Raw genomic sequence first — 27,230 nt, 5'->3', positions numbered from 1 at the left:
CTTTTTGGGGAGGAATTTATCCGTGTTGAAGCCTGAATGACCCTCTCCTTGACTCGGGAGCCGGGCAGAGCTGGAGGGGAAGCGGTCAGGGCGACTGGTCCTCAGAGGAAACCCAGCCTGTCCCCTCTCCTCCCTGCCCCTTCCCCGCCTCCTGGTGTACCCGGAGTCCCTTCAGCTGCTCACTCAGCTCCCCTCCCTCACACCCCGCTCGCTCCGCCACCCGTGCCGGCCCCGGCCGCCGCGAAGCAGCGTGGAAACGCGGGGACCGGCTCCCCGCCTCCCCGAGGTCTCCGAAGCGGAGACCCTCTCCGTGGGGGTCCCCACGCCTCTGCACACGCACAGCGTGTCGGTGGGCCGCACTGAGGTCCCTCCACCCGAATCGCCAGTGCGGCTCTGGGCTGCTTTTCCCCGGCAGCCGGAGGAAAGCGGCGCGTCCCCACGGTTCCCCCGGGCCCCGAGAGGGGCTGAGCCTGCCGGAGTGCGTGGGGTCCGGCCGGGCTGGAGATCGGACCTGTTGCTTCGCTTTGTAGCAGTAGAGTCAACCGTTTGGATTAATCCAGGTTGCGCGAAAGGAGAAAGATTCCCTTCTCCTCTCAGCCACCTTCAAAGGTGCACGGTGACACAAGTGCCGCCGGCCTAAACCTTAAGGCCAGAGCTACTGCTTGCAAACACCCCTGAGAGAGGCGGCCCGGGGAGGAGGGCGGGAGCGCCGCCTGCAAAGGGATATCACCCTCCTAGACGTAACGATTTAGGCATCATTATAACCATCGCGTCTCACTCCATCCCGTATAGTCAAAACCCAGGAGGGTCTGCAGGTGCTGCAAAATCAACTCACCTGCAGGGACTCCCCGCGGGACCAAATCACCCGTTTGTGAGGGCTCCGCTCCGGAGCAGACGCGATCGCCAGGTCCCCCGAGAACGGGACAAACCCCCAGCGCCCGCGGGGCGGCGAGCGCTTCTCCCTGGACCCTCCCGGCGGCCGGCCGGGGGTCACCGTCCTCGGGCCCTGCTCCGGAGAGAAGAACTGCCCGCCCGCCCTGCCTCCCACGCCGTGTCCCGGCGCGCCCCCCCGCCCGGAAAGGACGGCAGCGGGAGGCGAGCGGGTACGGTTACTCTTCCCGGGGGGCCGCACCCGTGTTTCGTGGCTGTTTGGGTTACCCCCGGGGGCGTCACAAACCCAGCCGCCCCCTCCCGCCTCTAATCAGGCGCCCACCGACGAGCGGGCTCCGCTTTCAAGGCTCGGCTTGGCAGAGTCTGCTGAGCAGCTAATAACATAACAACCCGGCTTTGATCAATCCGAACTAATTACCCCTCTTAATTAAAGTCTTTAGCGGTCGTTTCAGTGTTTTGGCAAGGAAGCGGGAGAAGTTTGCTGTTAGCCAGCACCAGCGCTGCGCTCCCCGCCCGCCCGGCCGAGCCGCAGCCCCCGGGCCGGCAGCCCCGGCCCCCGCCGCCGCAGTCACTCGTGTTTAAATATTTATTTCCACTAGGTCAACGATTTTTTTCCCACGTGCAAGAATCAAACCGAAATTCAAATCCGTACATAGCGAACCAGTTCGGTCCATATAGATACGATATATAGGGTGGACAGGGAGAGGGGGAAATCAAGAAAGGGGGGGATAACCAGCAGGCAGCGGAGGCAGGGCAGGATCAACACAATGGAAATATATATACATCGAAATAATTAAAGTGGTACAGCGTTCCCTGCTCGGGTAATACAGATCCCAAATAAATACAGCAGAAATTGGCTTGGCGCTTTTTCTTTTTTAAAAAAACAAACCAAAACCAAAACCCCAAAACATCTCTCCAGGTGAGATGCAATAACAACAAAAAATAGTCTTAAAAAAAAAATTAAAAAAACGGGAAAAAAAAAAATGTCAGTCCCATAAACGTTAGTGGCGACATAGAGAGAGCATAATACACAAAACCGCTTAAGAGGTGCATGCAAAGAGGCAGGCGCGGGCGGCGGCGGCGGCTCCGCGGCGAGCCGCGCTCCCTCCGCGCTGGCGGCCGCTCCTCACGACTGGAGCGGCGCCGGGCTCTGCAGCAGCGGCCCGGGCGGCGGCGGCTGTTCGAGCCCCCCCAGCTCGGCGGGGGGCCGGGGGAGTCCCAGGGCACTGTCGTGCAGCTTGCGGACGTGCTTCTTGAGGTCAAAGTTCCTGCAGAAGCCTTTGCCGCAGGTGGGGCAGGTGAAGGGCTTCTTGTCGTTGTGGGTGTGCATGTGGAAGGTCAGGTTGTACACCTGGTGGAAAGCCTTGTTGCAGATATTGCACTTGAACTGCTTCTCGCCGCTATGAGTCAGCTTGTGGTTTTTGTAATTGCCTGGGAAGGAGACAAGAAGGGAAAAGGGACCTGGGGCTGAGAACTGGACGCTTCAAAGAGGAGAAAAAGACCCCCAAATTCTGTCCCACCCCTAGAGCCCGACTTTAGCCGACCTCATAGCGAACACCCGCCTTCTCCCCATCCTCCCCGCGGCTGTTCCTTTGACAGATGAGAAGGGAAGGAATTATCGAATAAATCAAAATCATATCAATTGTAGAAATAAAAACCCCGAGTTTAGCCTTCCCAGCCAACGGGGAGAAAAACTAACCAAACTCCAGCACTCGGAGGGGAAAACAGGCGGCGAACTCGTTTGCCAAAATGAGCTGGAAGCTGCGTGTTGCCGTGCGTGGACAACGGGCGCTGCCCGCGGGAAGACCGCCCCTGCGCTCCCCCGAAAACGAAAGCTCTGCCCCACTCCGTGGGTCATGCCATAGGAAATGTGTCGGGGCTAGAGATAGGTGAAATTAACGTAAATCTCTAATAACAGAAATTAAAACCAAAATCAACTTCCCCCCTCCATTGCAAATTATCCCCACACCTGACCTCGCCTGGGGGAGGCCCGGGCAAGGGAGAGGGCGCTGGAGACAGGTACCTTTCTGGTGAAATCCTTTGCCACAAAATTCACAGACAAAAGGTTTGTAGCCGGCGTGTATTCGCGTGTGTGTGTTGAGAGTCGAGCTCCGGTTAAAGGCTTTGCCGCACTGGTTGCACTTGTGTGGCTTTTCCTGGAGGGAAACAAACGCCGAGTCACGGCTTGTTGGCTGGTTTGTTGGTTGTTTGTAGGGTTTGTGTGCTGGTTTGCGGGGTTTCTGTGACAGCTGACGGCTCGCCATCGCCGGGAACGGGGCACCCCGCGGTACCCCACCGCGCTTGGGGCAAACGAAATCCCGGGTGGTTCCGGCTCGGGCGCCCCCCGCACCGCGACGCTGCCTCGGAGCGGCGGGACAACGCCGGGCTCCCTAAAAGACAGGAGCGAAGGGGTCTCGGGGAAAGATGGAGGGAAGGAAGGATGGAGGCTCACCTGGGTGTGGATGATCTTGTGCCGGCAGAGCGTGCTCGCCTGTCTGAAACCCTTCCCGCAAACTTTGCAAACAAAGGGTCTGGCTCCCGTATGCACGGGCATATGGCGAGTTAAGTTATAATGTGCATTAAATACCTTGAGAGTGAAATCAGACAAAATAAAATTGCGATTAGAAGACGAGAGCGCCGAGGGGAAGCCGTAGTTTAAAAATCAAGCAAGCAAGGGACCGACAACCCGGCGGACAGACGGATGGAGGTAGGAGGCTAGGGAAGCAGGGGAAAAGGAGGCGGGCTGCGGCTCTACTTGCCTTTCCACAAACTTCACACGTGAAAACTTTGGGCTTGCTGCTCGGGGATCCGCGGCTGAACTCCGAGGTCTTGTAGGCGATTTTTTCCGAGAGGATCTGAGCGCTCTCTTTCATGTAATGCTGCAGCTGAGCCTGCGATAAGTCCTTGAAGGCCACCCCCGCCGGGTACTTGTCCACGGCCGGCAGCACCAGCTTGTTCCGCTCCGCCAGGTAAGCCTTGGGCTGCGGGTGCAGAGGAGAGCTGAGGAAATAAGAAGCCACCGGGTGGATGTTGACACTGGAGGACGGGTGACAAGGGCTGTCGCCTCGGTTGAAATAGCACAGGGCTCCCATGGCGTGGAAGGAGGAGTGATTGACCACTCGGGGTCTTACCAGTTTGTACTGCTGCAAGGGCAGGGCGTCGCGGGGGAAATCGCCTTTCAAGCTCAGGGCACAGTTCAAGAGATCGCCGCAGCTAAAGGAGGGCGAGGAAGAGGAGTCTAAATGAGCCTTCCTGGGTTCCGCTCCAGCCACCGTCGCTTTGGGCAGGGGGTCGTACGCCACCGGGACAAAGGGGATCATGCAGGGGATGGAGGAGTTGAGATGCAGCGGGTGCTTGGGGTCGCCTTTGGCCACGGAGCCGTGGAGGAGCTGCGGGACGGGGATGGAGCGGGGCTCTGGCGTCCGCGCCATGATGCGCTCAATGGAGAAGGCGAGGGGCTTGGGCGTGCTGATCATGTTGCTCCTGGCAGACAGGCTTTCTCTGGCCGGAGGAGTCGCTAGGATTTTGGTCGCCGTGTGGTGGCCACTATTGTCCATGGCTGAATTGCATTTGTTCGCCCGGTTTGAGCCGCTTTGGTAGACGCCTCTTTCCTTTTTTTTTTTTTTTTTCCTCCTCTCCCCTCTCTGTTTCTTTCACTCTTTCTGCCCCTTTTCTTGTCACTGATCTGCAAGGAGGGAGACCAGCATCGCCGCCGCCACCATCACCACAGCCTCCGCCGGCGGAACCAGCCTTCTCAGTCCAGTGGACTCATGCCAGCCCATCACAGTTTACTTTGGCGCACCAATGACTCGGGACAATCGCTACTTATTTCTATCAATAGAAAGTGTTGTGTCAATAACGCAGCCAAGATCTCGCCAATCGTTAACTTCCAAGAGGAGAAGGTAAACTAGATAATTGCTCAATTCGCTTCCAACAGTCAACAGGAAAAGTTTTTTCCCCCCCAGTAAGCGCCTACTTTTCATTGGCGCCCGCGCCTCCCCCGCCCAGGGAAGGAGGTGTCTCTCCCTCCTTCTTGCCTCTCTCCCCTCTGACTCCCTCTCTCTCGCTCGCTCTCTCTCTCTTTTTTTATTATTATTATTTGCAATCTGCTTAACCAGGCTTTAGAGGCCAAGCAAATCCGAGATCAATTTTCTTGTTTGGCTTTAAGTGACATCATCTAAAATCATTGTCCAAGTGCTAAATAGGGATGTGAAACCCAATTCAAGGGCAAGCGCCAGGGTATTTGTCAAACGAGGTGCTGCAGTAGAAGCGGCTGGAGGGGAAGCTGTTTGTTTCCTTGCCATTTTTCAGCCTGAGCTCTCTTTGTGCGTGGGGGTGTGTGTGTCTGAGGAAGGGAGAGAGATGGCTGCTCTGCTCCTGGGTGCACTCCTGATCTGCTCATTGCTTTAAAAAACAAGGTCAGGTGGCGGTGAGCTTTTGGAAAACACAGTAAAAAATGAGCGGGGAACTTGGGACAAGCAGTCGGCAAGAGCAACACATGGGGATGCGAGAGCCACCCGGGCCAAATCCAACGAGTGCTTGTGAGCAACAGGGTGAATCAAAACCTGGGGCTGAGGAAGAGAAGGAAAAGGAGGTAGGAAGAGGGAGTACCTTTTAAATCTAAACCACCAAATATATATATATATATATATAAAGCAACCTGCATATAAACTGAGTATAGCTTCTGTGTCCTTAAATAATACATGCATGACACAAATATCGAAAACTGACGATCGGTACAGATACACAAAAAATATAGTACACGCACGCTGCTTAAAGATATATATGCACCTAACCAGATGCGCTCCCCGTATATGTAAGGAAAGCTTGGCGGCCCTGTTCTGGACGGGTAGCTCCAGCGCCCTGGGGGTTTGTACTTACAGCGAAGCAGGGGGTGGAGGAGAGGGACAGAGGTGGGTAAGGGGCTTTCTGTATTTACCCCGTGTTCCACCACCCGACAGTTTGGTGTCAGAACAAGCTCCCATTCCTCCCGTCGGTTTGGGGTTCACTTGGCTGGTGACTGAGAAGCCGATGCCGAAATCCTCGGGAGCAGCCGAGGGTCCCTTCGTCCTCCCCCTGTCCGGGAGGAGGCGGCCGGCGGGGCAGCGCGGGCAGAGCCCGGACACTTCCCCGGCGAAGGGGCCCACGGGGCGACCTCCACACCCATGGGTCGGCACTGGCCTTCTCCGGGGCCAGGAGAGGGAAGAAGGAGATCCTGGGTCTTGCTAGTGGAGAGGTGCCTCCAGCGAGGCACGGGGGCCGGGTCTCCACTGCTCGGGTACCGTCTGGGAAGCCTAAAAAAGGCTGTGTTTCCCCCCACCCCCGGCCGAGGACAACACGCTTGCGGGGAAGCTGGAGCAGGGAGAAAGGCCTGGGGTCCCGGAGGATGGAGGGATGGAGGGAGGCACCCTTGCCCTCGGCGCTGTGACCGGGCTGATGCCGCCCTGGGTTACCGCGGCCCGTTTGAGGAGGACAACGCAGTAGCTGCTGCACGAAGGTAACCCCGCAGCCGGGAGCTCCCGTGCGAGCATAGGGGAGGTGCCGGGGAAAAGGGAAGAGATTCCCCTCGGTCCCCGGCACAGGCGTCCGACGGCGGGCGGGCGCCCGGCACCCGCCCCGCGGGGAATGAGGCTCGCACACCCTGCGACCTCCCTGTCCGCCCCGTTCCCTCGGTGCCCCGGAGCGCAGGCAGGCGACAGGAGCTGGGGCTGACTCCGGGTCGCGCCTGGATAGACACAGCCGTGGGGACAAGCGTGGAGCGAAGGAAGGGGTCGAGCCGAGCCGTGCCGGGCGGGATCCCCGGCCCCGATGCTCCGCTCCAGCCCCACTCCCTGCTTTCCCGCGGCCGCTGTGGGGGCCGCCGGCCGCGGCGCAGCTGCCACCGTTCCCCCGGCAGATGGGTCGCGGTGTTAAGACGGTAATTGCTGCCCGGGATCGGGTTGCCGCAGCCGCCCGCCTCTTACCTGCTGCTTCTCGCACCGGCACCGCCAGCCCCGGCTCGGCCGGTGTTACCGACCGGGCGGTGGCCGCAGGGACCCGGGGGGCCGAGCGGGGCAGCTGCCCCAGGCTGCCCGCTTCTCCGGGGTGTCGGTATCTCTCGTTTATTTCATGCCTGCCAGAGGAGCGTTTCCTCCTTCAGAGCAATTTGCATTTGATTCAATCTAGGCAAATTTCCTCTTGATTGGTGCTGAAGAAGGGAATTATTGTTGAGTGGGTTTTAGAGGCTTCAAATCCCATATACTTAATATGTTAACAGCTTGCTCTTAACTGGTCTTTTTGGGATTGACTTTTTGACATGTGTTTGAAAGTAAAATATGTAGTGTAATTTGAGCAGGGTAAATATCCCAAAGCGGCAATTACAGCCCTGCCATGACAATTATACTGGCCTCCTCAATAGTGAGATACACTCTTGAAGAAGCAGGAGCTTGATTATTCGTTACTGATATGCCTCCGTTTCGCAGCGCAGACGAAAACTTCTGTTCGTGCCTAATTACTAAAGACCAATCTAAAAGACAGATTTTTTTTTTAACTTTTTGTTTTTTTGGGGGGGAAGTCATTCCGTTCTGTCCCAGAGATGGAGCCTTGCTAGTGCTGGAGCTGCCCGCACTATAGGTAGACTTACTAAAAATCAAGTCGATATATTTTTTAGTCCTGTCCCGAGCTTTGCCTTACGCTCAGACCAAAATTTAGCGATGTTACGTATCTGCCGAGCTGCAATTATCCTGTAGTCGTGCCGGTGCAGGGAGGTTTTTCCCGAGGCAGGAAAATATATAGGATCTGAGAGTGGCGAAAAGTAATTTCTTGGCCTTTTTTTTTTTTTTTTTTTCAGGGGACACCCGGATCTCTCTCCAGGCTGGCAGCACGTACCGAGTCCCGGCAGAAGGGGCCGGTGGGGGAAGGAGCCAGCCCGCCGGCCTCCCGGAGTTACAAACCGTCGGAGGAATTAAGGGCAAAAGTTTTGCCTCGAGTTGATTTCGTGTTCTGCCCGGAAAAGCTGCTGTTCTCTTTTTCCCCGTAATCGGTTTTGTGTTTCAATCGCTCCTAAGCTATGTTCTTGATATTGCTCACTTGCGTTATTATTATAACGTATCTCTACATGCACTCAAAATCCGAGTCACAGGCGAATTCATCTCGTCGTCAGGATTACTCCAATCCGATCCCAGAAGCGATTAGAGGGAGGTAAAATACCGCCTAAAGCCTAATCTTTAATTTCTTCCTCCTTAATAAAATGAATAATTCCATTGCGTTTTTAAGTAAAAAATGAATTGAAAAGGATAATAACTCCGCTAACCTTCTGTTGCATGTATTAATCTTATCCGGGAAGTGTTTTCCCGTAGCGCTCCTGCCCGAGCCGGCTGCGTCTCGCCCGGCGCCCGCTCCCGCGACTGCGGACGGGCCGGCACCCAGCAGCCGGGCTCCGGGCGGCTTCTTCGGGTGAGCTTAATGTGGAGGGACCCGGGAGGCTACGGAAAATACCCCTGGTGGCGGCACCGGCGAACCCGACGGCGCCTGTTCAGAGCCTGATTACTGTTGTTGTTGTTATTGTAATAATATTTATTGTTAGTGCCACCATCGAGGTTCGGTTCAGAAGCTGGGGTTTGCTTTCGCTAAATACCAGTCCTCGCCGTCCCCTCCAGAGCCGCCGGCTTTGTGAAGAGGCGATTTACCCCCGACACGGGACGAAATCTCCGTCCGCTCCTCGGCTCCGCCGCCGTACCCCGTGTCGACCACCGCCTTCCCTCTCCGCAGCCTGTCGGCCGGCAGACCCCGCCGCAACGAAACCCATTGACCCTGGTTTGTTAAAACCTAGAATTAGCCCCTGGCTGCTGGGCTCGCTGTTCCGTCCCACTCGGGGCTTGCTTGTTTACTGTCTTTTGAAGGGAAGTCAAAATATAAACGGGGGAAAGAGGAGGAGTGGGAAGTAGACCCCGGGATTACCCGAACGGTGCGCCAGTTTATCAGCCGGCGCTGGGGGAGATCCTTTTGGGTGGGAGCCGCTGCTGCCGCTGATCGCCTGCCGGGGCCGGGCCGGGGCTCCACGGAAGGAAAGACGGCAGCAGAGCCCGGGGGCACCGGGCAGCAGCCGGGGACTCTGCTGCTTCAGGAGCGCGGGCAAAGGCGCTTGGGCTCTGCCGGGTTGTTCGAAGTTGTAACACTTCGGCGTTTTCTCCACTGACATTTTCTCCGGGGAAAAGCTCTTTATGTACGTGCACTTACATTCTGAGACTATGTATAGCCTTCCCATACAGTGAGTGCCTGTTGGCATCCCTCTATATCTGTTGCACCGCAAGGAAAATAATAAAGTATTACTATTTTCAACCGAATTCATCACGAAAGAAAAATAGTTGACACTGACTCGCCAAACACAAGCGATCCCGGAGGTAAAACGAAGTTTGACAGTAGGGTACGTCTCCTACAGAGCCCTCTAAACTGAAAACCAAACGGGTGAAAATTAAGCCTTTTCACGTATAAAGCCTTTAATTACATATAATCTAAATTACGAGTGACCCTCTAAAGCAGCGCTCCCGGCCCTCCCGTAATTCATGCAAGCGATTTGTCTAAGTGTGCCAGCTACGAACGTGAACTGCAGCAATCACGTCTAATCTAATCAGTCCGCCTGTGAGGGGACCCAGCGGTGTCATCAGCTCCAAAGGGCCCTTGGAGAAAGTGGCTGGGAGGGGCCAGCGGCAGCTGGAGCCATGAATGACACTTTCTCATTTGTTCCTTTCCCAGTTCAACAAATGTTTAGCTCTGTTGCTGCTAAATGAACGCCTCGCGCTCTTTGGCTCGGGGAAGCTATTTATTTTTAAGATTCTTGAATAGGATCAGGAGCAATTAACTTATTTTTGTTTCTATTTTCTCCCAGTGTATTGGGAGCTAACCTGGAGCAAAGCAAAGAGCTGGTCGGCTGCGTGGGCGCCTGTGTGCTGCATTCCCGGCAGTGGAGTGCTCCGGGCTCGCCCTGACGGCGGGGAGAAGGAGTCCTCCATCAACAGGCTGCCATGCACGGAGCCGGGACAAAATCCGGGGGACGGGGTCCGTTTCGGGGTGCCGCTGCCGAGAGGGAGGGAGGGAGAAACCACATGAAAAACGTGAAGATAAGAACAAAAGCAGGAGCCTTCTGGAGAGGGCTCCCCGCCGTCTCCGGCTCGCTCGGCACCCCGATCCGGGTACGGGCACGGGAGACAACCCTCTGCAGCCATTGGGAAGCAACAAAACAATATTGTCCCAAAAGTCACAAACTTTCCCCCCCCCCCCCTCAATTAAACAGTCTTTATTCAAACGAAACGCGGTGGGCATCCCAGGCCGGACGAGGTGTCTCGGTGTGTCTCACAGGGGTCCCAGCTTCCGCCCTTTTCCCACGAAACGACTCCAGCTCCCCCGCTGCGAGAGGACTCTCCTGTTGCTGCCTCGTGTCTCCCGCCGTCTGCCTGGCGCTCGTTTGCCGTTAGTCCAAAGTTTGATTCGAACCCCCTTCGGAAGATGCATAACGGGTGCTCTCCGTGCAGGAGGGCTCACCAGCAACCCACCCCACAGCCTTACACCCCTCCCTGGCATTGCCGTGCCCCCCGTGGAGCCGCACTTGCTGCCGAAGCAGAGGTGCCCCCACCGCCCTCCGCGCCGAGAGTTTGGCGTGTCCCAGGAGAGCCCTGCCCCCCACCAAGCTTGGAAACACCTGAGGCCTGACCCGAGATACCTCCGGGACCCCAGGAATTGTTGAGTGGGTACCGTGTTCCCCGGGCTGAGGGGAAAGCCTCTCCTCTGGACGCCTCTGATGAGCACCCAGTCCCCCGGGAGCCGCTCGCCCCCTCCCTGCAGCGCTCCCTCCGAAGCTGGGCCGGCTCCTGCCCGCTCTCTGCTCGGGATCGGGTGTAAAGCGCGGCTTGGCTCTAAAAGCACAGGGTCTCACGGCTGGTGCGCCCGCAAACGGCGCCCGGCGGGGGCCGCGCTGAGCCCGCGGGAGGGACCGGCCACGGCAGGGCAGCGGCAGCCGGCGTGGCGATGCAGCGGGGACGTGCGGGGACTTGCGGGCTTCGGGACAGGCCCTCAGCGGCGGCGGAGGGCTGCGCTCGGCTGGAGGTGGGGGACTCGGTGCCCCAAACTCGCCCTGCCGCCACAGCGGTTCCCCCGGCCTCGGCCTTGCCTTGCCCGTCGCCTCTTGGGGCCGGAGGAGAGGGGAACCGATAGCCGAGGTGGGTGAGCTCTTGTCCCGGGCGTCCTCCAGCCCCGACGGCAGACGAGCTGGCGGGGGCAGAGCCGCTTTCCCGACCCTCAACATCGCCCGCGGCGCGGGGCGCGCACCCGTCGTGCTTTCTCCTGGTTCGGCTTCAAGAGCCCCTTTTATGCCACAAACACACAGAGGGGTGAAGTAAACAAGCCCCTCACCCCCCCCCCGCTTCCTCCTCGCTTAGGATTTTCCGCACTCCGCGCCCGCTTAGGAAAAGCGGAGGCCGCGGTGGGGGCGACGGCGGGGGCCGTGCTCCCCGCGCAGCGCTGCGGAGCCTCAGGACCTGTTGGCTGCCTCGCACCAAGAGGCACAGCGAGAGGTGATGCTCGCCTCTCCCCAACGGGCACGCAGCTCCAGGAGTGTGCTGAGGCCTTAAACGCGTAAATTAAAATGTAAAAGCGGACCGTGCTTCCATGTCAGCGGGGTTTTGCCGCGGCTGCTGGCGGCGGCGATGCCTGGCTCGAAGCTGTCACACAGATACTCACTGGCCTTCTCAAGCTTGGCGTTGGTTCATGGTTTCACAAATCTAGTTGCTAAGAAAATATGTGAATTAATAAGAAATGGAATGACCTTTGGAGTGCTGTCATTTCTGTATCTGCCTTCCTGTGATGTCTGCTGTGCTGCCTCTCTAATAACAACATCACATGCTTTGTGTCTGAGTTAATTTCTCTGAAATCCCAAATATCTTGTAACTTCTTCATGGTTACATCATCTTTTTTTTTTTCCCCTACTATTTCCTTACTCATCTCTAACTCACTGACAGACGTCTTGCAAGTACTGCCATGTAGACAAAATTGTACAGCAAAGTGCTCGACATATGGGTGAACATGTATTACGTGTCATGAAATCTGAGTAACTCAGACCCACTTAAATCCACAAAAAATCATAGAGGTTTTTTTTTAAAGATGATGTCGGGGCATAGAAATGGTTGGCTGCTCCCTGACACACAGGCAGCTCCGGGTATTCCCCAGGTCAGCAGGGCAGGGCCCCACCAGCCAGGGATGGTCCCACCACCAGGGAGCAGGACAGGCCAGGGCAGTACGAGAGCCAGTGGCAACCCAAAGTCCACATCGCTGACACACTTGTGATCAACGCGCAGGTCTGAAGCCAATCCATGGGTCAGGGTCTGGATCGACAGGGCCCGTAAGCAAGCACAGGTTAGGACTGTAGGTGAGTGAGAAACCAGCACTCATACTTCACCTTTGCAGCAGAGACTGGCAGCTCTGGACTGAGCTGCGGTGGAGTCCCTGAGCAGAAGCTGTAGGTGAGGGTCCCAGGTGAAGCCAGTCAGGACCATGATGGCCTATGACTCCTCTTCAGGCCCCGACAGGTGAAATAGCTATAACCTACTCTGTAATTGTTCAAATCAATACAGAGCATCGTTAGCCTTACCAGGAAACCCTTCTCAGTGTGGGGACAACTTGAGACAGAGGCCAAGTCCACAGGGAAGGCGAGGCTTTTGGCTAACAGGGCTGGGCAGATGGGTTTCTGCCAGGTCATCTCTGCTGAAGGAGAGTTGGACACATCACCTCCTGGGCTGTGCTGGTGGCAGCCACTTCTCTTCCAGTGTTTCTAGTTCCCATTACAGGCCCTTATACCGTTAGTGACTTGCTGTGGACAGTGTCCAGTTTTAATATCCCTTCGTACTGTTGTGTCATCTCAGAACCTTGAAAGTCTCCTAATGCCTTATTCTCCGTAGAGGCCTCCATGGAGCCCTCATGCCCCAGCACCAGGATGCCTTGGCAGGCACTGCAGGGCTGTCACAGTGACACCTGCCTCCTTTACTCATTTACAACTGGCTCCTCCACAGGCACCTCCAGTGGGTTTCAAGGAGGTAAAGATGCTGGGGAGAGGGCAAGCAGGGGGATGTTTGAAGAAACAAACTCCTTCTGGGCCTGACTGGCACTGATCTCTCTGCTTCATTAGGTTTGGGAGCTGGGTGTTACATTGGGCAGCCTGGCTTCCCCCAACCCCGCTGCCTCCCACAGCCAGACTGGGGCTGGGGCTGCAGCTCCTGGCCTGGCTGGCTGCTCCTCACCCAGCTTGGGTTTCAGCCAGAGCCCCACCTGGCCCTTCAAACGCCATCAACTTCCACACACCAGTAAGGTAGGACAAGAGACGGGAGTTATTTTACCGCTATAAAACCCAAACCAGCAAACCCGTCTGGGAGCCTGGGAATGGCGGAAAATGCTGCTGAGGCTCCCTGTGCTCCGTCCAGCTCAGCAGTGCTGGTAACATGGATGCAGAGCGATGGAGGGGAGCGCGCTCTGTGTGCCCTGCTGACCCCTCCAGCCGCTCTGCTCTGCAGCAGCCGCCTCATGTCCCGCTGCTCCCCAAAACACACCTTGCACTGCAGCCGCATGCACCCTGGGGTGGGGGTGCCCCCACCTCTGCCCTCCCAGCCTGCCGGGGCACCTGTGGGCAAGCACTGAATCAGGGCACAAAGAGCTGAGAAGAATGGTCCTCTTCACCCGCTCCCATTTCTTCCTTTTCACTGAATCCACCTCAACTCACATGCAGATGAGGAGGCTGGTTCGCCACAGGAAAAGATTGCCACTTTGGGTTTCTCCCTAGACAGCTAGAAAGAAGCATAACTTGCCCTTCCCTGCCTGGCCAAGCTTCCACGTGGGCTGAAAAACACCTTCCTGCAGCTCTCGTTCTCAGCTCCCACAGCCCTGCGTGCTTGTGATAGACTCCCAAAGTCTTATGGTCTGTTCTTGCAGGGAAACTTAACGTCAACCTCATAAATCCTCAATGAAGCCCTTCATGTGCAACACTGTGGCGCGACAAGGAGCTCAGCAACCTTCCTTTCTTCTTTGCATGTCATCTGTGTTCTTTCCTATTTTGTCTACACAAACCCAGCTCATAGAAAAACACACAGCGGGCACTGTCTGTTCATCTGCCAATGAAGGGGTTTTGTTTGCTTTTTTCCTTTATCACGGCACGGTGTCTTTGGATATTTGTTTGCTATGTATATCTGCTCTATAAAATATATTTGTTATAAATCACTATATAAACTAAATATAATAATATTTCAAGAAATTTGTTCTCATGAGCAATCATACAATAGTTCAAATGGTTTGAAATATTGAAAACATCTTTTAATTGTAGAATTCTATACAAACGTGGGTAGATACAGAAGTGGTCACGACAAAATGTGTTCTTATTGCCTGAAATTTTTCACAGAAATAGAAACATCGATGGCAAGCTTACTGACATCCAACATGATGAGATATCTTTAAACCTGCAAAATGAATAGACACAACAACACTCCTAAGTAGTTTGTATGTGTTTGACTGTTCTTGAAGTCCTACTACTTATATACCAACCTCAAAATACAAAGAACCAAGATTAAAATTTTTAATGCACATCACGTAATAATGTAAAATTAAGCACAAAAAAGGTAAACAAAGTGTAATCATGAAAATACACTATTTTTTTACCTAGCGCACTGACTTATTCCAAGAATGATTTCCTGTATAGTTGGGTTTTAAGTGAGGCACACATTTTGTTTTCTGCACAGGACATCAATATCTGATGGAGATACAAGAACAAATGGTAACGAACAAAAGGGAAAGAAACGTAATCACAAGTGGAACTCAAACTCCATGCCAGTGTTCTTGCAGCCCTAAGCAAAGCTATACATTAAAATATGCTACAACCATTGTTCTCAAAAAGTCCTTGGCACTTTTCCTCTGATAATCTTACTTTCAGTTTTTTAAAAAAACTGTAACAAATTACATTTCTGCACCTGTATCATAAGGCAAAACTATAAATGCAACTACAAGGACAAGTTACCAAGAAAACCCCAAGCCAAAGATAATCCCCACCCTCAGACCATCACTCCTGAACTCCGAATGCCTCGTGAAATAGTATCACCCTTCCTCCTCATCACTGTCTTTCATAGTAATGCCCTGAAGTCCTCCTGCATCCGTGACTGTGACCGTGGCCTCCTCTACGGTCAGACGGCTGTGAACGGTATCGTAGGTTTTGCTGTTCAGCGTTCCCTCCAGCACGCCTTGCAGCCTGAAGTCTCGGTAGGTTTTCTGCAGCAAAAATAAAACACCCCAAATTGGACTTGAGCAAGTCTGAACAGTCTTCCACTACAGCCTGACCATTTCTAGCATGCCGGTGTTCCTCCTGCAGTTAGGGACCTGTCATCTAGAGTTTGCTAAAGATTTTGTGGTCTTAGTTTCTGGGCAGCATGAAGTTTCTATAAACTCTAGAGAGTATACAATGACCACATTCGATGGTCATTCCTTTAAGAGACTGTGTTTTGTACTACATTTATATAACTGTATGCTGATTTCTCAGTATTTTCCATTTGTCTCCTTTATCCAATATGAAACCAACAAAGTATTTTTCTAACTGCATATTGAAATGTGAATTTCACTTCAAGTAGTTCTGTAACTTCACAGAAAATGCAAATGTCTGACTCCACGTAATATGATTTTATTTGCATTTATTATTACATTTATATGCCAAATGTGGAAAAATAGATTATTATCTATATTCTATGATGTAAACGTTTCTCAGGTGACTACTTCAGTCAGTTAATTTACATTTTGACTCACATCTATCTTTTTTTTTTTTCCCACTTGAGAAAGTTTCGTTTCACTGGTATCCAGCCTACCTATGAACCAGCAGATATTACTTTCTTCTCTGACTTTCTATCAAGTAAGAATTCTGAGTGGAATTGTTTTATTCATTGATACTATGTCCAAATGAGCATATGGAAAATCATCTACTCTACGTTCTTTATTTTTAGGTTGTACCACATTTGAAATAACCTTTCCTGAGGTTAGCCTAAAAAGCTTAAGAAGAACAAGTTGATCTAGCCAGTTTCTTATTTTGTGTACACTGTCACTATGAGTTCCCTGTGTTTATGGAAGATAATACTGGATAAAGAAAATGGAAGATAATTAAAGGCTATCAGGCCCATTCCCCTGCTGGAGGAGATGGTGCACAACCCTTACAGAAAGAAAAAAGAGCTGATCGTGTTCCACTCAATAATTCACAAAACTTCAAAAGATACCTCTCCAAGTGAGTAACATTTAGCTGGTAGAATTTTTTCTGCCACTATATATGATGATTATTTAAACCTTGTTTGAATCACTGCAACTCAGATTTATTTGACTTTCATAGGTCAACTTCAGAGTCAATGGATGCAGCTTATGTTTTGCTCACACACTCCTGCAAGTACCCTGCCCAGTCTTTTTCAAGTGTCACCATTGCATTCCCTTTTTATAACACCGTGTATTCAATCTTCTTTTAGGCTGTTAACAGGTCCTACAGCAATTTCTTTCAGTTTTACATTGTATTCCTCCCATTCTCAGACCAGCACTCTGGGGTTCAGTTATGGCTTTTCTCTTGGTATGGTTTTGCAGGATAATAATGTTCACTTCCAAGCTTAATTTTTCATTTCTTCCTAACTTTCCTCTTAGTCCTTGACCCTTCTTTAGTCACATCCCTCTGCACATGTCTCAGACATCTAATGATACCTTTATGACATCATAAGGCTGAAATGGTAACAAACGATATTTCTTCTTATCATTCCTAACAATGCCATTACCTTTGCTGCATCCAAACATGAGAGAATCATCTATTTCTTACTCACCCCATGTCCCTTAAAAATGACCTCCTACTTATTTTTTGGAATATTTTCAAGAGATGACAGGGGCAACACAGCCCCCCAGTTTTTCCAAAAGCAACCAGAAAAGTGCCTTCGTTCACTCTAGAGTTTGGAGGAACTGTGCCTCCTCATGTGTCTCTCCCCAGCTGGGCTGCAGCAATGGAGCTTGTTATGATAATCTACTTGAACCATTGTTTCTTATTTCCCAGCAGCCTCCTGCTCACTGAGTTCCTCTTCTACCAGTTCTGTCTTCTTCACCCATGAAAACACAAGTGGATGAGATTTCAGTACATCGACCAGAACCTCTATGATTGTCTTAATCTTCTTCAATCTTCTGTATCCACAGAAGGTGCCATGGAATGACACACCTGGAATTTATGTGCAAAAGCAAACCAGGGGCACGTGCACAGAAGGGCTTCCACCATCAACAGGGTGTTCCCATCGCCACTGGGAACCTCCTTCTTTTGAACAGGGCTAATCGGTGTGCCAGGCTGCAGAGGGAAGGCTGGTTGCTGGTGCTGCTCATTCGCCTGAGCTTCAGTTTTGTAAGAGTCTCTTCTTTTAATCTCCCAAGTGACCTTTAACTGGTATAATTTAACCTGCCCATTCTTCAGTCTCACTAGGAACAGGTTTTAGATCCTGTAACTCTTCCCCCGCCTCGCCCCTGAGGATGATAGCTACCTTCACTTGGGAAGAGTTTTAAACCTTTCACAAGAGTAATTCATTGCAACCATGAACAGCAAACTGCTTTTGCCTTTTTGGCACATACTTAATAAAATGAAGAGCCAAATTCTGTTCCCAGAGAAGTGAGTTAAGGTCAAAATAGTAAAGCTAGCCTTGGGTGGTTCAGGGAGCCATGATGCCTTCATTATTATGACTGTTTTCTTGCATATCTCTCCCCGTTTTTTATTGTTCTTTTAGCTAGTGAATCCTGAAAGTTGCAGTTGCAATTCTAGTGTCCATGAGTTAAAATGCTTCTGACCTTATAGTCTCGCATGAACTTTCATGAGAAAATATTTTAAAGAAACCAAGGTCACCATTGGCAACAGATGCTTCTTGTTCCACATGTATACAGATTATAAGGATGTTCAGGGTTAAACAAGACAGAATTAAAAGGAAAAAAAATCTGAAATGGCTTTCTGTCCCTTGCCTAAGGGTATTAAATAAGATCTGAAAGGGAGTTAGGAGGAAACTTTCTTTTATGGTAGATTAACCCATAATTGTTTGTTGCAAGGTATTTTACACTTTGCTCAGAAGCATTTGACATTGGCCAGTGTAAATGACTGAGGCCTGGACTGGAGGGACTGGTATTTCTATTGATACTTATCCTGGAGTACAAAAGATTAGAGAATGTTATCTGATATACTAAATATTGTTTTCCAATTGAACTTAGTAATCACATGCTTTTTAGGAGAGTGAGAAAAATGGAGGAAGGATGGTATTTGGATTATTAAGCTAAAACAAAAAAAGTCAGTAGTATGACAAACAATAATTTATTAGGAATACCATACAGCATGGCTGTACAGCTAGCAGTAATCTGTTAAAATTCCTTGGAACAATCTTAATTGTCACCGAGTCCAGAATGGACGACAATTACTAATGCACATATAATGAACATTAGAGGTTTTAATAAATTGTTTTCTTCTGAAATTTGCTACAACTGTGAAAAAAATTTCCAACCTAAACCTACATAAGTTTGCAACTTTATTCCACATTTTTTAACTTTTAGGGTGATCTATACTTACACATGTTAATAGTTCATCACTTTTCTCTCTTTGCTATGCAGTCTAACACAAACACATTTTATTTACCTTCACTATCTTGATGAGAGTCTTCAGCTGGTAGATGTGAAGCTGAAGGTCTAGTCTATCAGCCAACCACATGCAGATGACTTTCATCGAGTTGCTGTACCATTGCTGAAAAGAAGGATAAAAAAACCCAACACACCACAATACCAAACAGCCCTGCAGTATTCATTTAACAGATTTGGTAATGAGAGGTAATGGAACACTTTGAAATGATCACAGATCAGCACTTGAAGTCAATAATGATATAATTTCCTGTTAAAAGAATTGCATGTGTCGGTAGGAAATCAGATAACTTGACCCAGACTGTTCTTTACATGAATTAGCAACTGCCATTTTATCTTTCAGTTACAACATTTTCAAGCAAAATAGCATTATGCACTTTGCTATCTGTCAGTAAGAATGGATATTAAATACACAATTACATGAGAGAATTGACACCTAAAACAGCAAGGGAAAAGAAAAATCTGCAAGACCTAGATTTTCCAGTCCAAACAAGAAAACAGCATCAAACACAGAATATGGAATCTGTCTTGCTTTTTTTCTTTTAAATCACATCTTTATTAAGTAAAAAAAAAAAAATTAGAAATCCATGGAAACCATATTTAAGTATGATTGAAACACCACTCCACCCCTCCCAAAATAACCACGTTAAGGTTCTCTTTTATGTTAATTATTAACTATAATTACAGCCTACCTTATTTCCTTTTTGTATCTTAGGCATGGGTATGTTTTCACTCAAAGCTTCACAAATGGATGGGATAAGTATAAGCTCTCTGCTGTTGGTGTCTATGTTACCATAAAAAATGCTCAGATCTAAATAGCTACTATAATAGTTCTTTCACATTAACTGGATTAAAAGAGATTTTACTAAACATAGTTGTAGCAGTTTTCCTCCCCCTCTTGTAAAATACCAACCAAATGTCATTTAGTCAAACTGTAAAAAGGGATATTTTTTTTCATTTTAGCAGTGAGAGATTAGAAGAGTTTGTATTGTAGCTCTATTTCTAGTCTCTTTCTTCACAGCAAAGAGGCTTAAATTATTTTCTAATGTAATTTCCTGTGTCTTCACAAAATACATCAAAATGCAAAGAGAGAAAACATTGTGCATATTTGAAAATGCAGCAAGTTAGGCCAGGTATACATCGTGAAGTAATGCAAAGGAAGGATCTAACATGTCTCAGCCACCTCTACATTAACCAATAAAATAAAATATATATTGAAAAACAAAACCAAATTACTGGCTACTGGATGTAACAAAAGACAAATATATAAAATATATTTTTTCATTAAAAATGTAAGCTCTCTGGAAAAAGCTTTAAAGATATACAGTAAGTATATGTAAATACTTTTTGCTTACAGGAAACAGTCTCATCTCATTGTAACTATCAGTTTTAAGATAAGTTTGAAATAAGATTTTCATACAATAATGGCTCCAATTTAGTTTGCTTAACATGTTAAAAAGTATTTTAATTATAAATCATTGGAAATACGTTACTTTTACATTTTTGTGAGTTTCTCCTATTAATTTACTATTTTACAGAAGTGAACAAACACATCACACAAAATGCAGATAGCTGCACATTTCATAAAAGTAGTTTGATTTATTCAATAAAATGTGTGACTGATTTGGTACCCATAAAATAATGTTCTTTTATCAGTGAATGACCCTCATACTATTTACATTATTTCACCCCAAACATTTGTACTGGTTTTGATTTCCTTTATAAGTACCTGTAAAATATTTCTAATTTGACAGAGTTGTTACTAAGTGGCAGCTGTAAACTATATGACAGGTGTTGTATGTATACAGACGTCTAGAAAACAAAATACAGTTGAGCTTATTCACTTGGGGAACTCTATTGATCTAATAAACATAAAAATTCATATGCCAAGCATTCTACCTAGAATATGTGTTGTTATTTGCAATAAGATGAGCCCAATTATTATACGATCACTCAGACTCTACAGTTGTTAATCTTTAACAAAATTATGGCAGAGAGAGTAATTTTAGCAGTGGAGTTTTCTCAGAACTGATACTCTTCCATTAAAAAAATCCAGTAACACATCTATGATGTATTTGGTTTGTATTGAGTAGAAAGCAGAAGGGGCTCAAACTTGCTCACATGAACAGACAGGATGGAAAATTCTGTCATCGGTTTCCCCATGCAACAGCAATGAATGGTGCAGGATCACTGAGAATAGAACCAGTCCTGGTTTTCTGGCAAAATATGTTTTAAAGCCCAGTCAGGAAACTTAATTAAGATGGATGCAGCAAAAATAAGATTCTCCATGCATACCTACGATATGGTTACACGCACTGAAAACAAAGCTAAGAAATTTGAGGGAATTAATTTTGCTACTCGTATTTGTGAGTGAAAACAATATAATATGTTTTTCTGACTAGTTTTGATATGTTGAACTTTCAGTAGAAATGTTTATTTTGGTGATTGTGAATTGATACTATGGTACTTGCTCTTCTGTCAACATACTTTGTTGAGAAAAAATACAACTGCTATTGTTTTAGAAAAAAGATGTATCATTGTTTTGAATTGTCACAGTATTTTTAATAAAAATCACATCCAGTATATTTTTAGAGTCCTCCCACAGGTACTTGTGAATAGATTTCTGTTCACTATTGGCCTTATACCAGCTAGTTTTGAGCTCTTACTATAGGCTGAAGCTGCATAAACATAAATGTGCCAGACTTCACAAAAAGAAAAGTAAATTATTTGCCATCGCTTCTTTTGGAGCCTGTTAAAATGCACAACACTGCAAATGCCTCTCAGGGGTGGAATCCAAGGCCACACATTTTGAGAACCATGAGCATGTTATAGAGGCAGGGATGCATCTGCTGTGACTTAACGGGATTCTATTGCAAACTCAAAAGCTTCAGTGATTGGACAATGGCCCTGAGATTACACATTTTTTAAAGCAATAATAATTAAAAAACCCCAACCCTTCTAGCTGCTTTTAAGAAAAAGTCACTTTTTCGCTGGTAACAATAGCACTGTAAGGACAATGCGACTCTTGTAGATGTCAATGAAACAGTATTAATGCCATATTCTTTGCTGTTGTCTATGCAAGAATAAAGCAGTAAGTGTTTACTATATATTTTTTTTTTCACATCAGCACCTAAGAGCAGCCAACCACTTTAACAAAAATATGTTTGCCTTCCTGTTTCCCCTCCTTGTCTTATAGCTCATCCAGCTCCTGTAAGGGCATGCATTACTCACTCCATTTTCCTGAGATACCTCTTTTAAAGTAAAAAAATAAGAGAAAAGGAAAGGCTAGGGTTGACTCTGTGAGACCCCTGTATTTATTCACACTTATTGTGCATGACTGTAGACTGGTAAATCATATTAGCAGCCCGTCTCCCCATCAAGCTGCTACTTGCTTTCCAGCCCTGGGAAGGTTCAACAAATCAACAGGAGCACGGAAAACAGAACATCAGTCTAATCTAGTGTTTAAGGTGAAGTTTTCAAACCCAATCTAAGAAGATCTTTAGAGCAAGCAACAAGCTGAAGGGCTCAGAAGGTGGTATTGACAATGAAAGAGTGTTGAAATATTGAGAAGCGCAGCACTTGTGCATTTTTAATAACAAGAGGGTCAACAAGGACACAGCTCCCTCAGTGCCAATAGTTGCCACACCAGGGCTATAAACGCTCTCAGTTCATCAGATTTCTTAAACAGTTCATCAGCTTTCTTAAACACCCTAAACCCCCTCAGCGGACCTTTAGTCTTAAATTAACAAACCAAAGCAATGAAAGAGGGTGCAGCTTGAATGGCCAGCATTGATCCCCACCGGGGCTCGGCGCGGCTACGGGCACTGAAAAACTGGCTCCATTGTGGGGAGGGATTGACAAACCTCCCGGCCTAAATAGTCCAGCTGAGGCGGGCGGGAGGCTGCAGCTGTAAAGGGCTCCCCTGGCCCTGCTCCCCGCGCACAATGCGCCAGGCATGAGCTCTTTGTCAGGCCCAGACTCTGCAATTTTCTAACAAGGATTAAAGTTGTTTCTCGGCAGGGCCAGTGAAAAGCGATTTAGCAACATACCGGGCTTTCTTCAGGCAAGTTAAAGAGAAGCAGTTAAGGAATTTCATTATTCTGTTGACCGGTGGAAATAGAAAACAAATATATTAAATATTCACTGTCTTTCTGGGGGCCTGAGCGATAACATTCGCAGAACTGTTCAATTAAATATAACACTTATTGGCTGAAAGCAAGCACTTCAGATTTATTTTTGAAGTTTTATAAAAAGGTGCAGCTGTTTGCCACCTGGAGGGAGGCTCAATACATACTAATACACAATGCTTCAGTCCTTCTAGGGCTGGTATCCCTAACGCCTGAGACACAAGACCCCATCGAGTTTCTATTTCTTGCCTGCTCTTGATAGATGGGTACTGTCAAAATGCTTTTTCTGCTGAATATGGCAGGGGGAACAGCTTTTCTAGGAACCGCACTTTATTCTCCTACTGAAGCTTTTATCACACTATTGATCAGGAATTGGGTCACTCAGACGAAAACGGGATGTTTTTACTTCTTCCAGCGCTACTTTTCCTACCAGCACAATAACAGAAAGTACTCTTCTCACTGAAGAGATTGTACATCAAAGGCAGCATAAGCTAAAATGCCTAAGAAATACTATGAGCGTGTTAAAAAACAAATGCTAAAATGCCTAGTTTTTATTAAACGGCAATACTATTTTATTGTTTCAAGATTTTCATAGCTAGCTCTACGAGTGTGCTAAGGAACTTTTAGAACATTTGAAAAAATGTTAAATGATGAAAGAATAAGTTATTCCTTAAAATGCAAACGGCAAAAAGTTAGAAAAATGTGCCTGATTTAAGTTTCATAACTTATTCCCCGCTTTGTAAAGTATGAATAATCATACTGACTTCCTTTGTTGAATATTAACAATAATAAGGGAACCAAGTGTTAATTGCAGTGTCTTTGAAAATACTCTGAGGTTTAGAAGTTATAGCTGTATTTTCAAGTTTTGGTGTAGACCTCATCCACTTAAATGAGGATTTTTACCTGGGCCGTGAAGAGTTCATAGACTCTTCTGAAGGCTGGAAAGCCTTCATAACTCTTAAAACAAAAACCAACTAGGGAAGGATTTCTCAACCCGTGGGCCATCATGATACATCAGAAAGTCATCCGCATCTTGTAAATACACACAGGAACAACAAAGTAAGAAATCAAGTCAGAAGAAGTAATTAACATTCAAAATATCTTCATATTTTTGCAAAATTAAAAATATTTAGTTGCAAACTAAAAGCAACAATGAAGTAACTTTGCATAAAATGTTTATGCTTTTCCCTCAGGTTTAGGTAGCCTTTTGATTAAGAGCCTGAAAAACCTTTGAAGATTGAGGCAACTGTAGGCAGACATAGTCAGAAAATTTTATGTATCATATTCAGTATATTTTATTCGTACTCTTTTCTTGAAGTTTGGACTAGATGATCCTTGTGGTCCCTTCCAACCTGGTATACTATGCTTCCATGATTCTATGATTATTAACTGGCCAAAACATCCATTTCTTCTGCTGGAAGGAGACTAGAACTTGTTGACTGCTGACATAGTGCACATAGATGTGCACCAGTCTGTGAGGCACTTACAATTGCACTTCCAATGAGAATAACTATGTCAGTGACAAGGAAAAAGAAGGAACAGAAGTTGGGGAAACCTTAGAGAAGAGAAAGCTCTCACGGAAGAGCTTTCCTGGCCCACTATCAGCTCCATGTGGCTTCATGGTGACAGCCACTGTCCTTCTGCGGCAGATCATCCAACTGCACAAGGATGTGGTTTCTCATTAAACACAGTCCCACAGTGCTGCGACAGAAAATGGTGAGCTGGGTTTGACTCTGAGGGACCAAGTTGACAAGTGACATCCCTGAAAAAATAGTCTCATCAAAATCCACGATTTTGCCTCTGTGGGAAGCCCATGCAAAGGTGATTTGTGTGTGTGTGTACATCTCAGTGTTATTGCTCTGAATCAACAGAGCATTTTATATTACTGTGATGTGCTTCTACATTAGAGACAGTAAGATTCAGCTGGCAGAAGTGCTCATTTAGCTGGTCTCTCACTGTAGAAATAGAAATTATACCATCTCTGGATATAACAAAATTTTCAAGTACACTTGTAGCTTGGATACTGTTACAACTACCCTAATGCTCTAATGCTTCTGGGTGTGATTTTTTTTTCTTCTTTTTTTTCTTTTTTTTTCTCCACCAAGACATCTATCTTTCTGTTTAGAACATGAAAGAAGTTTATGTTATTTCTCTGGAAAATGAAAAAAATTCTCCACCTTTTGATCCAAAGCATTGCTATGAGCAGAGAAATAATTTTATGTGGCATAAATTTTGAAGCAAAATTAATATAGAGGGAAGCAGCTGACATTACAACTGTGCTGAGAGTTAGAATTGTATCTTCACTTCATGGGCACTGCTCAAGCTCTACTTACTTACGTGTTCATTTTTTTTATTTTTACTGTATCAGACACATTACCTTTATTATTATTTACAACATATAAAATACAATAAATACACATATAAAACTGAGAGGATGTTTTAACATACTTTAGCTTTCATCCAATAATAGTATATATCCATTAATATGCAGATACCAGACCTGGAAAGTTTCAGGGCTTAATTTTGCATTTTCTTCAATGTTCACAAATTTCAAGAAGAATAATATTGGGTTTGGGGGTCACCACAATGCCGCCATTTTTATTCCTTTTATATTTTTTTCCCTAGGAATTTTCATTTAAAAAAAATGAAAGAAATTACAATTAAATTAAGCACGAGTGGAAAATCCATGGAGTTAGCTTTGTTGGAATCCTGAGGTTAGCAGACAGTACAAAAAAATTGAAGCCTTTCCCCTACACAAAAAATTGGACGTTTATAAGCCCTTCATCTGGAAAATACAAATGATTAAATCAATATTAAATGTAATATGAAAAAAAAAAAACCATTTATCTCCACTCCCCATTTTTCTTTAGTTACTTGCCACATTTTCATTCAAGGACCTGTCCAAAAGTGCCCCTATTGCTGTGCCATTTCTGCTGCAATGCTCCCAAGACCCGTGCTCCCTCACGTGCTCCTACTTTGCACAGAGCCCTGATGCACAACCCTCCATCCCCACCAGCGTCTCATGCTTCTAATGCTGGGCATCACTTGTCAAGGCACCTTCCTGGAAATGTCTCAGGCTTTCACCCAGCTTCCATGTTTTGCTTCCTCCCATAGGCCTGAAATGCTAAATCAGGTTTTGAACTTTGGCTTGGGAATGTGCAGAAATGTTGACAGCCTAAATTACAGCTACATGTACCAGGAAATAAGTGAAAAAGAAACCACATGCTATTGTCTGCTTCAATACTCCTTGTGATAAAGTGATCAGGACCAAGACTGCTTTAGCTTGGTCATTTCAAATTGCAAACTCTGAGTACAAACAACACTTTTTTTTTTTCTTCTTTCCCTTTTTTTGTCAGTGTGATTGTAGCAGATTCATTAAGATGCCTCTTGCACCCTTGCTTGGTCAAGGAAGAAAGATTTTCTTCCTTCCAGTGGGACCCTTCCTTTGGTTTTCTTCTGCCTTTCTTGTGCTATTACTCAAATGAACTTCTCAGGGAGCTCAAAAAACATTTTGTTTTTCTTAAGAATGTTTGTTGAAATAAACACTTTAGTCTCTAGTCAGTCTCTTCCCTGCCTATTTGAGTGAAGGATTCTCGCTGTCACTCCCAAAGCAACCAGGAGAAAAGGGAAAGGTGCTCAAAAGAAAGAGGAATCCAAACCCTGACAGAAAGACCCCATTCAGCAGAACTCAGAATGACGAACAAGCGAACGAGTGAGGTATTTTGGTGATACAAGGAAACAAATTAAGCAGGCTAGTTTTCAGAAATCAGCAATGAGAAGAAAATAGAGAATATGCCTCATTTAAAAGCACGTTAAGCATCTTTAAAACTTCCAGGCAAAAATGATATTGTTCTGAAATAACAAAGAACATCTAACATATGAAAATCTTACCTTTTAGGGGAAAAGTCAAGTTTTCATATTTTGGGCTTATAATTAGAAGCTGGCTAGTTGCTATGGAACTACTGCCAATTCACAAATAAATATACACTTCTAATACAAAATATACAGTTCTCATCTCTCCCTGCATGGTACACTAGGTTGCTAAACAGCAATTTACAGTATTTATGCTACTTTAAAATGTTTGTGACCTTCATTTTTTTTCTGGCTTCTTCACACATGGCAGATGCACTGGGAAACTGGAAGTGTGCAAAATTAGACATGCATAACTTCCCTCAGTGTCTTGACATACGTAGCGTTGCTGTTCTGATTTTAAACACTAGGTAATAACATAATGCTCATGACTGCCGGAGACTAACAGCACAAACAAGTTCCCTACTCCACTCCGGGTACGCAGTGCACCTGTGAACAGTTCTTCCACAGGTTATTCTGGTGCTGCAACTCTCTGGAGCAAACACTGTCTGTTTTGCTACACTTGTGTTGTGTTCCAGTTTGAGCATATCTGCAAACACCCTCCAAGGCACGGAATGGGGGACATCACTTGAGTGACCTTGAAATGAAAGCCAGCTTGGATCCTCAAAGTAAACGAACATAACACAAAATGCCCAAGTTGTTACTTGTTTTAACACTAGCCTCTCAACTAGC

At 47.3% G+C, this 27,230-nt stretch overlaps 2 protein-coding genes across 2 annotated transcripts in view; both read right to left on the bottom strand.

Annotated features, from left to right (window-relative positions):
* Positions 1-2,017: 2,017 nt before the first annotated feature.
* Positions 2,018-4,448, bottom strand: FEZF1 (FEZ family zinc finger 1). The gene is made up of 4 exons (XM_065658604.1): positions 3,651-4,448; positions 3,344-3,478; positions 2,915-3,047; positions 2,018-2,322 (listed from the first exon to the last, which is right to left on the bottom strand). Exons 1-4 carry the CDS (start codon positions 4,446-4,448, stop codon positions 2,018-2,020), a joined length of 1,371 nt encoding a protein of 456 aa, XP_065514676.1.
* A 10,006-nt stretch (positions 4,449-14,454) lies between these two features.
* Positions 14,455-27,230, bottom strand: part of CADPS2 (calcium dependent secretion activator 2) — a 308,472-nt gene continuing 295,696 nt past the window's right edge. Inside the window, exons 27-28 of the mRNA XM_065627091.1 lie at positions 18,563-18,667; positions 14,455-15,165 (exon numbers count right to left, since the gene is read on the bottom strand). Of these exons, the coding sequence (XP_065483163.1) occupies positions 14,995-15,165; positions 18,563-18,667 (276 nt within the window). The 3' untranslated portion in view covers positions 14,455-14,994. The remainder of the gene's footprint in view (positions 15,166-18,562; positions 18,668-27,230) is intronic.

The sequence above is a fragment of the Caloenas nicobarica genome, chromosome 1 (assembly GCF_036013445.1).
Source record: "Caloenas nicobarica isolate bCalNic1 chromosome 1, bCalNic1.hap1, whole genome shotgun sequence".
Taxonomy (NCBI): domain Eukaryota; kingdom Metazoa; phylum Chordata; class Aves; order Columbiformes; family Columbidae; genus Caloenas; species Caloenas nicobarica.
This window is presented reverse-complemented; position numbering and strand designations above follow the sequence as displayed.